The 13,574-nt window shown below is 38.3% G+C and overlaps 1 protein-coding gene across 3 annotated transcripts in view; it reads right to left on the bottom strand.

Moving 5' to 3' along the window:
* Window positions 1-848: 848 nt before the first annotated feature.
* flr (fleer) overlaps window positions 849-13,574 on the bottom strand; it is a 67,220-nt gene continuing 54,494 nt past the window's right edge. For all 3 annotated transcript variants that reach the window (XM_052020939.1, XM_052020941.1, XM_052020940.1), the window contains 5 exons: window positions 12,863-12,934; window positions 12,043-12,146; window positions 11,114-11,192; window positions 8,331-8,460; window positions 849-985 (listed from right to left, as the gene is read on the bottom strand). In XM_052020939.1, coding sequence (XP_051876899.1) covers window positions 849-985; window positions 8,331-8,460; window positions 11,114-11,192; window positions 12,043-12,146; window positions 12,863-12,934 — 522 coding nt within the window. The remainder of the gene's footprint in view (window positions 986-8,330; window positions 8,461-11,113; window positions 11,193-12,042; window positions 12,147-12,862; window positions 12,935-13,574) is intronic.

Raw genomic sequence — 13,574 nt, 5'->3', positions numbered from 1 at the left:
AGAAAATCACTTTCAAAAGATGTTGCCAAAATTCTGGCAGGCAAGATGGCAGAGTGAATTGAATTGTTACTCTGGTTCTCTCTCCACACACTGTCTGATTTGCTGACTTTCTCCAGCATTTTCTGTTTTTATTTCTATTTTCCAGCATCTGCAGTTTTTTGCTTTTCAGTGGCAGATTATTTTCTTACTGATTATAATACTTCTGTCCCATTTAGTTTTTGGATATTTTTTTCTGCAGTTTTGTTTTAATCATTTTCTTCCTGAATTTTATGGAAACTACCAACAATTTTTTTCTAGTTAAGAGGACTTTTTTTTGGTCTTAGAAAATAAGATATTGGAAGTGCACTTTTCATCTAGCACAAAAAATTGTCATCTGGGCTCATACTGTGGAATGTTAGGCAACTCTAATGTAGATTAAATGATGCAACATAATCTAGTTTTCACTAATACTTTATTCAAAATCTAAAATAAAAATGCAAAGATTTTGTCATTATAGGATTTTTGAAACCAAGTTTTGAAAAAAAAAGATTACATTGGAGCCAAAGATCTTACACTTGTGTTTCCAGAAATACACAGAACAGAAAGTTTATAAAATATTTGTTTGGGGTTGTTTCTCAGAGCTGGTTATTTACAAGACAGTGAAATGTATTTACATTTTCTCATGGAACAAAATTGTTAAATATTTTATTTAACAATTTTGTTCCATGAGAAAATGTTACAATATTGCCCAAAACCAAAAATTAAACATTTCAATGAAAAAACATCAAAAAACTTCTGAACCAGGGCTAAATTTTAAAATAGTTTGTTTAATAGATCAGCCAAACATGTTTGTTTTAAACAAGTATTTGTTAGCTATTCCATCCGATGATCTCATAAATGAGTGACTTCAACAGTCGTGCCTGGTATGTAACTGTATTCTTTCCTGTATGCAGTCTTTGTTCCTCTAAGGGTTGTTCAATCACCGCTAGTACATTCTTGCCATAAACTAAATGGGCCAGAAATAAAAAGATTGTTATAACTGTATATTAAAACATCAGTTTTATAATACTTTTCACAAGCTTCAGATATTGCAAAGTGATCTACAATCAATTAATGTTGAAGTGTCACCACTTATGTAAATTTGGCTGAACTACTCATGTGTAAACCTGTAAAGAGATTGTTCAAATAAATAGTTGCTCCATTTAAAAACACTCTGTACTCCTGAACAGCAACAGCATCACTTGTGTGGTTAAGCTACTATGATCAACAAAATGAGGCAGGAGGCAGCATGAAAAGACTTGCACATATCTAAGGAAAAGTGGGGTTGCAACAAATAATCATCCAATGAAATGGGATATAAAAAGAGCAATTAAATACAAAAAATAATTGGAAGAAACACACAAATAGTATCTGAAGATCTTCAGAAAACTACTGAGAGAATATCCATGCTGATGAAGAAAATGAGTTCACTCAGGTGAAACCATAATAGAAGCTAAGGAAATGGCTAGTGTTGAACTTGTACTTTGAAGATGTCCCGTGAAAACGATATGTAAAGTGAAGGGGAGGAACCAAGTGGACTGAATTCAAGAAAAAAAATGTACAATCTCATTTTTTCATCCCAGGTGGCTGCTCAGTCCTTGGGAATGGTCCTGTTCTTTCAACGACCATTCTAGTTAGTTCATTGCCTCATATCGCTACACTTTTTTCCCTTTCGAAATTAACTCATGAATCTTTATTCACCATCCATTTAATGCAAGTATGAAAAGAGGTATTTCCTTGTGTCTCTCTCTGGTTTGTTTGCCAGTAATGTTAAATCTGTGACCTCTGGTTTATCAACCCTTCAGGTCCTGGAAGCAGTTGCTTTTTTTCCCCCCATTGATCTAAACCTTTCACAGACCTCTATCACATTTCCTCTTAACCTTCTCTGCTTAGGGGACAACAACCCAACCCTTCCCAATTTATTCATGAGAATCTAATGTCATTCCTGGAACAAGTAAATGTCCAATACACTCTACAAATCTTCACCTCCTTACTAAAGCGATGTGCCTTAACTAGCCTCCTTTATAGGTTTAACACAATTTTCTAGCTTTTGTACTCTATGCTTCTATTTATGAAGCTCCAGATCCCATATATTTTTTTGTTAGACTACGCTGTCACTTTCATAAGATTTATGCACAACCATTCATGGTTGTCTTTTATTGCATTTTAAGATCATACCATTCAGTATGCAAAGTGTCTCTGAATCTTTTGCATCAAAATGCAGCCTCTCAGCATAATAAAGTAAATAATGAGGATTAAGATGCACAGGTTTAATAGTTTCCACCCAAAAGGAATCATCAGGGAAGTGGGATTGAGAAAAATGTTGGAGTTATAGGTGACAAGTTCCTGAGCCCTGCTAAATTTCACCGTAGAGCTTTAAAGGGGGTTATTGAGAAAGTTGATCCATTGGTTTTAATTTTCCTAGATTTATGGAAACTTCATTTAGGTTGGAGAATAGCAAATGTAACTTCTTTATTCAAAAAGAGAGGGAGACAAAAAGCAAGAAACTATACACCAATTGGCTCAACATCGGTCTTCGTAAAAAAGCTAGCTGCTATTTAAGATGTTGTAGCAGATCATTCAGAAAAAATTAAGATACGCAAATTTCAATATGGATTTGTGAAAGGGAAATAGTGTTTAATGTATTGGAGTAACATGATTTGAGGATCATGGAAACTAGTGGATGTTACACTTAGATTTCTGAAGGAATTTCATGAGGTGACACATCAAAGTTTATTATGGAAAATAAAAGCCTGTGGTGAAGGTGGTAATATATTGGTAAGGAAAAATAATTGACTAGCTAACAGGAAAAAGAGTTTTTAGCAAAATCGATCTTTTCCTGGTTGCCAAGGTATTATAACTGATCACAAGATCACAAGACAAGGGAGCAGAAGCAGGCCATTCAGCCCATCGAGTCTGCTCCAAGGAAAGGGAAATAGAAATGAGAAATGGGGAATGGGGAAAGAAGAAGAAGAAGAAAAAACTATTCTAATCCCAATTACCGGCCTTATCCCCATATCCCTTGATATCCTGACTATTTAGATATCTATCTATCTCCTCCTTGAATGCCCCCACTGATCTGGCTTCCACTGCTGTATGTGGCAAGGAGTTCCACAAATTCACCACCCTCTGGCTAAAGAAATTTTTCCTCATCTCTGTTTTGAAACTGTACCCTCTAATTCTAAGATTGTGCCCTCTGGTCCTGGACTCACCCACCAAGGGAAACAGCCTAGCCACATTTACTCTGTCCTTTCCTATCAATATTTTAAATGTCACTATGAGGTCCCCTCTCATTCTTCTGTATTCCAGCGAGTACAGTCCAAGAGCCGACAAACGCTCCTCATACGTAAGCCCTTTCATTCCTGGAATCATCCTCGTAAATCTCCTCTGAACCCTCTCCAACGTCAACACATCCTTCCTAAGATGTGGGGCCCAAAACGGCGCACAATATTCCAAATGAGGCCTCACTAGTGCCCCGTAGAGCCTCATTAACACTTCCTTACTTTTATACACTATACCTCTCGAAATGAATGCCAACATAGCATTCGCTTTCTTTACCACCGATCCGACCTGGTGGTTAACCTTTAAGGTATCCTGCACGAGTACCCCCAAGTCCCTTTGTACTTCCGTGCTTTGGATTTTCTCTCCTCCTAGATAATAATCTGCCCGCTTATTTCTGCTTCCAAAGTGTACAACTGCACATTTCCCTACATTGAATCTCATCTGCCATTTCCTTGCCCATTCTCCTAAACTGCCTAGGTCCCTCTGCAACCTTCCTATCTCTTCAATACTCCCTACTCCTCCCCCTATCTTGGTGTCATCCGCAAACTTAGCCACGAAACCATTTATTCCATCATCCAAATCATTAATGTACAAGGTAAAAAGGAGCGGTCCCAACACCGACCCCTGCGGCACACCACTAGTAACCGGTAACCAACCAGAACGAGATCCTTTTATTTCCACTCTTTGCTTCCTGTCAACTAGCCAATGCTCCACCCATTCTGTTATCCTACCTGTAATTCCATGACCTCTCATCTTATTAATCAGTCTCTTGTGAGGCACCTCATCAAAGGCCTTTTGAAAATCTAAATACACAACATCTACCGCCTCTCCCTTATCCACCTTACCTGTGATTTCTTCAAAAAACTCCAATAGGTTGGTCAGGCAGGATCTTCCCTTCACAAAACCATGTTGGCTAGGACCTATCCTGCCCTGCACCTCTAGGTATTCCGTAACCCCGTCTTTGAGGATAGATTCCAATAACTTTCCCACCACTGACGTCAGACTAATAGGTCTGTAATTTCCTTTATGCTGCCTCCCACCTTTCTTATACAACGGAACTACATTTGCGACCCTCCAGTCCTCCGGAACCACGCCGGAATCTATCGATTTCTGGAAAATAATCGCCAATGCCTCCGCTATCTCTAAAGCCACCTCCTTCAGAACCCGGGGATGCACCTCATCCGGTCTGGGAGACTTATCAGTCTTTAGTCCATTTAGTTTTCCTAGCACCTTCTCCCTAGTAATCTTAACTGAACTCAATTCCATTTCGTGAGACTCCTGACTAACCGGCACATTGCTGATGTCCTCCACGGTGAAGGCCGATGCAAAATATTCATTCAATTCCTCTGCCATCTCTCTATCGTCCATTATAATAGCTCCTGCACCGTTATCAATTGGTCCTATATCAACCCGTGTCTCTCTTTTACACCTTATGTATTTAAAAAAACTCTTAGTATCCTTTCGAATGTTATCCGCCAACTTCCTTTCATAATTCATCTTTTCTTTCCTAATGACCTTCTTAGTTTCTCTCTGCAGGTTTTTAAAAGCTTCCCAGTCTTCTGTTTTCCCACTAATTTTTGCTTCTTTGTACGCCGCCCCTTTTGCTTTTATTTTAGCCTTCACCTCTCTCGTTATCCACATTTGTGCCTTTTTTCCATTAAAAACCTTTTTTCTTGGAATATATCTATCCTGCAATTTCCTTATTTCCTGTAGAAATTCCTTCCATTTCTCCTCTGCCGTCCCTCCAGCCAGCTTACTCTTCCAATCAATTAGGGCCAACTCCTCTCTCATACCATTGTAATTTCCTTTGTTCCACTGAAATATCGATACACCAGTTATCAGTTTCTCCTTCTCAAACTTGAAACTGAACTCAATCATATTGTGATCACTGGTTCCCAGTGGTTCCTTTACCTTTAGTTCCCTAATCACCTCCGGTTCATTACACAGCACCCAATCCAAAACAGCCGATCCCCTGGTGGGCTCTTCAACAAGTTGCTCTAGAAAAACGTCCCTTAGACATTCCACAAACTCCCTCTCCTGAGTACTACCGCCATTCTGGATTTCCCAGTCCACCTTCATGTTAAAATCCCCCATAATTATCTTCACGTTGTCACTCTGGCATGCTTTTTCTATCTCAAACTGCAACTTATTGTCCACTTGCTGACTGCTATTAGGGGGCCTATATATGACTGCTACTATTGTCCTTTTACCCTTGCTATTCCTTAGCTCCACCCACAAGGATTCCACCTCCTCTGACCCAATATCCTTCCTTTCTATCGATTTTATATCACTACTAACCATCATGGCCACACCTCCCCCTCTGCCTACCCGCCAATCCTTCCTATACACTGTGTACCCCTGGACATTCAGTTCCCAATCACATCCATCATAAAGCCATGACTCGGTGATTGCCACAATGTCGTATTTATTAACCTGTAGTTGTGCCACTAGGTCATCTACTTTATTCCTAATGCTACGTGCATTTAAATACAGTACGTTTAGTCCGGTATCTGCTATTAATTTTGTTGTACTTCTATTGTTCAGCAGATTATCCTGGCTTTCCACCTGTCTATCCTTCTTACCATCTTCACTACATACTACCTTAGGCATGTTCCTATATACCTCATCCCCTATCCTAACATTCTGTATCCTAACATCCTGACTTGTTGTACTTCCAATATTCAGCAAATTATCCTGACTTCTCACTTGCCTGTCCTTCTTGCCATCCTCATTGGACTTGTTTCTATAAACTCCCTCCTTTACCTTAGCATCTTGTAACCTAACATCCTGGTTTCCATCCCCCTGCCAGATCAGTTTAAACCCTCCCCTACAACTAAATCAAACATTCCCGCCAAGATATTGGAACCTCTGGAGTTTAGGTGCAACCCATCCTCAGCGAATAGGTCATGCCTCCCCCAAAAAAGGTCCCAATTATCCAAAAATCTGAAGCCCTGCCCCCTGCACCAGTCACTCAGCCACGCATTCATCTGCCAGAGCTTTCTATTCTTCCTATCATTGACACGTGGCACAGGTAGTAATCCTGAGATTACTACCCTTGAGGTCCTACTTCTCAACCTTCTCCCCAATGCCTTGTATTCCTCCTTCAGGACCTCTTCTCTTTTTCTACCCATGTCATTGGTACCTACATGTACCAAGACTTCTGGCTGCTCACCCTCTCCCCTCAGAATATTCTGGACCCGGTCCGTGATATCCTGTACCCTGGCACCAGGGAGGCAACACACCATCCGAGACTCATTGTCGCTATCGCAGAATCTGCTATCCGTACCCCTTACTATAGAATCCCCAATATCTACTGCATTTCGCTTCCTCCGCTGGACCACAGTACCAGGCATGGTGCCAAGGTCCCGGTTGCTGAGGTCTTCCTCTATCAGGTCATCCTCTCCAACCAAATCTAAAATGAGATATCGGTTTTTGAGGGGGACCGCCACAGAGGTGCTGTCTACAAACTCTTTATAACTCCTATCTATCTCCTGCTCGCTCTCCCTAACCAACCAAAGGTCATCGAGCTGCAGCTCCAGACTCTCAATCCGTTCCTTGAGGAGCCGCATCTCGGTGCACTTTGCGCAGATGTAGTTATCGGGGAGTCTGGTAGTCTCCCAGGGTCCCCACATCTGACACTCCAAACATAAGACCAACCCTAGATGCATCTTGCTGAATACCACTGAGTTCAACAAATAAACTAATAACTTACCCCCTCTCTATTAGTCTCGCCTCTTTCCCGCTCTCGCCGAAGCCCGTTGAGCCAAAGCCTAACCCACTCTGCTCCCTCTCACTCAGCTGCCCGCTCCGACGCTGCCCGCTAGATATGTTGGTCTGCTATTTAAATCGCCCGCGCACTGCCAAGTGACGTCACGCGCCTGCGCAGTCACTCGCCGCTATCCCGAACGCTAGAAAGTAAAAAAAAAATCATTCCTCGTTAATTTCCGGCACTCTCCGCTCTCTGGAAAGCTGATGTGTCACATGGATTGGAACTATGGCCCCAACTATTTTTTAAACATGACTTGGATAAATGCATTGAAAATATGTTTGATAAATTTGCTGATGATATGCAGATAGGAAGGAAAGTTTTGAAGAAGACACAAGGGGGCTACAAAAAGGTATAGAGTAAATGAATGGTGAATGATGTGAGAAAATGTGAAATTGCTCAATTTGGCAGAAAGAAACTGCTATAGGAAAGATGTTATTAAACTGGAAAGAGTGCAGAGAAGATTTACAATGATGTTGTCATGACTTGAGGGACTGAGTTAAAGGGAGAGATTGGACAGGCTAAGACTTTATTCCTTAGAGTGTAGGAGACTAAAAAGTGATCTTATAGAAGTGTATACAATCATGAGGGGCATAGATAGGGTGAATGCGCTCATTCTTCTTCCCAGGGTTGGGGAATCAAGAACTAGAGGGCATAGGTTTAAGGTGAGAGGGGAAAGATTTAATAGGAACTTGGGGCAACTTTTTTTTTTACACAAAGTGTGGTATCTATGTAGAATTAGCTGCCAGAGAAAGTGGTTGAGGCAGGTACAATCGTAACTTTTAAAAGACAGTTGCATAGGTACATGGATTGGAAAGGTTTAAAAGGTTATGGGCCAAACACTGGTAAATGGGACTAGCTTGAATGGGGCATTTTGGTTGGCATGGATCAATGGGGCCAAAGGGCCTGTTTCTGTGGTATATGACTCTATAATTATCAAAATGGTAGGGTACTGTCGAGTTCTGGGATGCAGAGACATCTGGATGTCCTGATTCACAGAAGGCTAGCATACAATATCAGATGGGAGTGATAATTGGTTATTCAGATCTCTAAGCCATTTAGAGATTTATTAAAAATACATCCTTGCTTAGGAGGGGTTTCTTGCTTCTTAATCTTTGTTCAGAGAAACTTAGTCCTCAACAGTACTAATAACTTACTTTAAAAAAAGCACCTCTTTAATATAGAGAACCTTAAGATTATATATTTTCCTCATTTTCTAGTCAATGGCATTTCAGCTTTCAAAAATGATGTTTTAAGTACTTACTTTCACAGTGCTCGAGAAACTGAATACATTCCTGTATAACGGTGTCCCTTAGCATAATCATGTGTTTTGCCATATTTTCCAGTAAAGACAAGAAGCAACGTTTGGCATAATACCAAGTATCTGTTCCAAGCTGTAAAAGGAGAAAATAAACTTTAAAAGTTTGGGAGCCAATTTCATTTACACTAATATTTCACCGAAATATGTGTTCTGTATTTATCAATGACTGCCAAGTAAAACAAAAAGTTTCATTTTACTTTATTAAGATCCTCTTGAAAGAAAATTAATACAATCTTTTTAAATGTGAAATCTAATTTGAAGAAAAATAATCTTTTAATAATAGTTCTTTGACGTACAATGGATTGCAAGGCCATTGACTGTGAAGAACACTATAGCTGAGATTGTTGGTGCACATAAAGAATTGTCACAATTAAGCCTGCAAGGTCAAGAATTGACAAGAACAGCCAATGAACTGCTCCTTGATTACATAAACTGAATTTAGCGCATCACAATGAAGTTCTGATTAGATTATTGCCAAATCAGAATAAACTTCATATATTTAGCAATCAACAAACTATACAGTGCATGTATAAAATGCAATGCTTTCCCAATGTTCACTTTTTATGGCAGACTTAGAAATTTAAAGTGGATTAATGTATACATCAGCAACAAAACCAGAGGATGAAAAAGTATGTCGTAAATCTGGAGAATTTGCTAGTTAATTTATGTTGTTCATTAATAACAACGTAACCTTTGCCTCTTGTTTATTCTCAGGAACTTGCTAGATATATACAGTAAACTCATCACAGATAATTAGGGCATTTAATTAATATGAAAGTACCCTCTTAATAATATGAGAATATAATGCTAGTTAATTACTCTAGCTCTGGATTGGGTCAGTTTAAACTCTGGAGCATCATTTTATAAGTTTAAACTTTTTTTTAAGAGACAGTCTTTTTTTTTACACAACTTATGTTTTCCTTGACTCTTTTTCTCTCTCCAATATTTTTTTCTGTGTCCCATTATAATTCATCCTCCTCAATTATTCCTGTTTCTTTTTTAATCCTTTAATTTTATTGGATAAAGATTTACACTGTCGGTGCAATTTTTCATCAGGATCGTAGAAGCATCATTGTCACTTCTATGCCACTATCAGATCACAGTTCAAGTAAGCTGTGGAACAATAAGTTTGAGTTGAAAAAGACTATGACGCAACACCGATAAGATTTGATTCAATGTGTTGCAAGCTCTAAAATTGGAAAAAATGTTAATGTGATTAAATACACAACAAATTTCAATCTATAAGAGTATCTAATCAAGATAAGATCAAGCATTTTATGTCAATTTCAATATAACAAAGCAACTTTTATGTTACTCAGTTTAATTTCTGCATCATGGGTTATACAACTGAGGTCTTCCAGGTGTTTTACAGAAGCAGTGGATACAAGCAGTATTCTTGATTATTGTTGACCAAGTGAGTTGTGATTTGTGGACATCATCAGCAAACAGTCATAAATACCAAGCTTAACACAATGATTTTAAACAGATCAAATTGAATGCCAGTACTGATTATTAAGATGTTCTAAACTCAATCATTTTGTAAGCTATTAACATTACCTGATTTTTTTTTCCAAGATGACAGATAATTGTACAATTTTCACTTGATAAAAGATAAGAGGCTGCTACATAAATTAAGAACTTCTGGTATTGGACGAAGTGTGTCAGCATGGATTGAAAACTGCCTATCACATTGAAAAGAGAGTTGGAATAAGTGGGTCTTTTTTTTATGTTGGAAGTATCCCAGTGGAGTACTCCAGGGATCAGTTCTTGGGCCTCAATTATTACTCGCTATTTTTATGACCTGGAGGAGGGGGTGAAATGTAAGATATCCAACTTTGCCAATGACACAAAAATAGGTGGAAGAGCATGTTGTGATGAGGATATTGTGATTCCGTAATGGGATATAGATTGAATGATTGGGCAAAAACTTGGCAAATGGATTTCAAAGTGGGAAAGAACTAGGTCATGCACTGGCAGGATGATCAAAAGGCAGATTATTATCTAAATGGAGAGCAACTGTATGCATTAAGTACAGAGTGCTCTAGGTAATCTAGTGCATGAATCACAAAAAGTTAGCAGGAAGGTGCAGCAAGTATTTAAGAGGGCAAATGGCATATTGCCTTTTATTGCAAAGGAGCTGGAGTTTAGAAAGAAGGAATTTTTGTTACAATTGTACAGGTGTAGGTGATGCCACACCTGGAGGTTTGCACACAGTCTTTGGAGCATTGGAGGCAGTACATAAAAGATTGATGCAAGGACTGTACTATCAAGATGAGCTAAACAGGTTGGGCCAGTCTGTATTCTTTGCAGTTTAGAAGAACCAGGGATGACCTTATTGAGATATACAAGATCCTGAGGGAACATGACAGGATAGATGTTGAGTTGTTTTAAATAATGGGACACACAATGACAAACATAGTTATAAAGGGTTGGTCATTTAAAATATAGGTGCTTAGAAACTTTTGTGCTGAGGGTGGTGAATCTCTGGAATTCTCTACCTCAGAGGTCTGTGGAGGCTAGATCATTAGAAGTATTTAAGCTGGAGGTAGGTAAATTTTTGAAAGATTGATGAAATGAGGGCTATGGAGAACTGACACAAAAGAGGAGCCGAGGTCAGTGTTGATCAGCCATGAATAGCAGGGTAGGCTTGAGTGGCCTGGTGGCTTACTCCTGCTCCTATTTTCTTGTGCTCCTGTGTACAATCTGGCATCTTTTCTTTTTCTTACCTTTTTGTTGTATGGTTCCAAGCTCTTTATTACTCTTGAAATGCCAAATTCATAATTTCCTTTAGCACAGTACAAAGTCCTGAAAGAATTGAGAATGTAAAACTGTAAAAATTACAAAGCGTTAGCTATAGAATTCAACATGGATGCCTTTTTAGCATCCCTTCTTGTATCTGGAATTCTAGACATTTAAAAAATATTCCTGCTCAGAGTAAACAAAGACTGAATCAGAAAACAGCTACTTCAATTGCCAGTGAAAATTCTGAAACTGCCAATTTCGAACCCTATGATATGCAGTTCAAATGCCCTCACATCTGCTCTGCAAGGTTTAGTTAAAACAAACAACATCAGGTAATATGTCCTGAAACATAATTTTCTGTAAAGTAACAGTCCTTCAATAACTACACAAGCACCATTGCCCATGTTAACCCCAGTTACCTTCCTTAAAAATTCAACCGACTTTGTAAGAGAGAGCATTCGTCTACCAATACTACACTGAAATTCATTTGCAGTTCCCCAGCAACTACATCATTCAGTCCTCTAGACAGCAGAAATCCAATAATCCTGCATATTTGGGATTTTGGTGGTGCTGGATTTTCTGGACTTTTGGATGTCACTCCCAAAACACTTTGAATTCACTTTCTTTTAGATGATGCACAGTAGTACAATAAACTTTTCAGTGAACAAGGTGACTTAAAAGGAAGTTAGGAAATGGGGCCCTGGTGCACTTAAAGGGGCACAGGAAACATCACCCAGTGAGCCAGATGCCGAACTATCAGGATTTCCAAACAATCAGATAGCGGATTATCAAAGTTTTGGGGTATTTCGGTGTATTAGTTATTCCTTTTGAGATAAAATCCTCTGTTTATATACTAATATAATTATGTAACTCTAGCACTTAATCTTTCACCATCAAATGAGATACCACCTACCCTATTACAAGATTAACAATGCAAAGGTGATAAATTTTTTTATCTGGGTCATCATATGCTAGCTGCTCCTCTTCCTTTTCAATCTTCCTCATCAATTCTTCTGCCTTTCGATGGAGATATAAAAACCCATATTAGTCCAAAAAGTAAGCTATCTTGAAAAATCATTAGTTAAAAACAAATTAATGGAATCAAAATGGAGAAGGAAACTAAAATAGACATTAGAACAAGGGGAACACAAATCAGATAGTGCAGTGCTGTGGAAGAAACCTGCAGAAAGCTTAACCAACATGGGGCATGGCTTTGTGGAAAAGGCCAAATACAAAGGTAAATTTGACAAGCAGACTAAATGCATCACTTTGCATTTCTGCGTTATGTTTTAGCTGACATGTGTTTATCTGCCTGTCAATGAGATGTGAGAATTAGGAAAGGGTCAACAATAAATTGGTACCACAGCCAATGATATGTTCAAATAGGGATAAAAACAGAAAAAGCTGTAAATACTCAGCAGGTCAGGCATATTCTGTGGAGAGTGAAACAGAATTAACACATCAGGCCAATAATCCTCTATCATCATTGGGAAAATTTAGGAAAACAGACTTGTTTTAAGGAGGAATTGATTGAACAGAATAGATCAGTATGGAGCATTGGAACAGTAACTCCACAAGGAGTTCTATTGGGAGACTGGCAGGCTAGGATATGCTGAAGTGGAGAAGGTGTATCAAATGATGAAAAAAAGCCAAACTTAAACAAATACGACAAGTTAAGAAATAGCCATTTAAAATAGTTCAGTTCATTCAATAAAATGGTATGTTTTACTTACCTCTTCATTTTGACTGGTCATTATATAGGAAACACAGAGATTTGCAAGGACAATGGCACTCACATTTAAGATCTGAAAGTAAAGTGAAGTGGAATGTAAGCACCTCCCCACATAAAAACAGCATTACATTGAAAATCACGAAAAATAAAAGATTGGATGGATCGCAATATCAAAATAAACAAAATGACATTTTAAGCAAGCACAAAGGATGCAATGAACAATTCAGGCATTTAAGAATTGCAATTCAATTAAAACACATGTAAATATATCAACATATTCCTAGCAAATACACAATGCTCAGCTGATTATAATTCATTCTTGATGTGTAAAAATTGTTTACACAATGAAGTCTCAGTGGAGAAGATTAATGAAACATTCACTAACAGCATTCCTTTATCTCTGTATAAGATGCATTATAAGAATTTATTTTACTAATCAAGGTATCAACCCAGTGATGAGAAAATATAAACCTTCAGCCATCAACTTCAGAAACAAAATCAAACTAAATAAAATAATAAAAGTAAATAAAAATGGAGGGGGGCACATATTTCTTGGTTGATACATCCTAGACAGTATTAGAATTGTAGTGAAACTATGTACATAAAGGACTGTAAATTGAAATAACAAAGGAGAATGGGAAAAGTGGCCAAAGTAATTGAGATGAGTAAATCAATTGAGTGATGTTATTGATCTTTGATGAATGATTCCTCAT

Source organism: Pristis pectinata, chromosome 8 (genome assembly GCF_009764475.1).
Source record: "Pristis pectinata isolate sPriPec2 chromosome 8, sPriPec2.1.pri, whole genome shotgun sequence".
Taxonomy (NCBI): domain Eukaryota; kingdom Metazoa; phylum Chordata; class Chondrichthyes; order Rhinopristiformes; family Pristidae; genus Pristis; species Pristis pectinata.
Note: the sequence above shows the minus strand (reverse complement) of the source record. Positions and strands in the feature narration are given on the sequence as shown.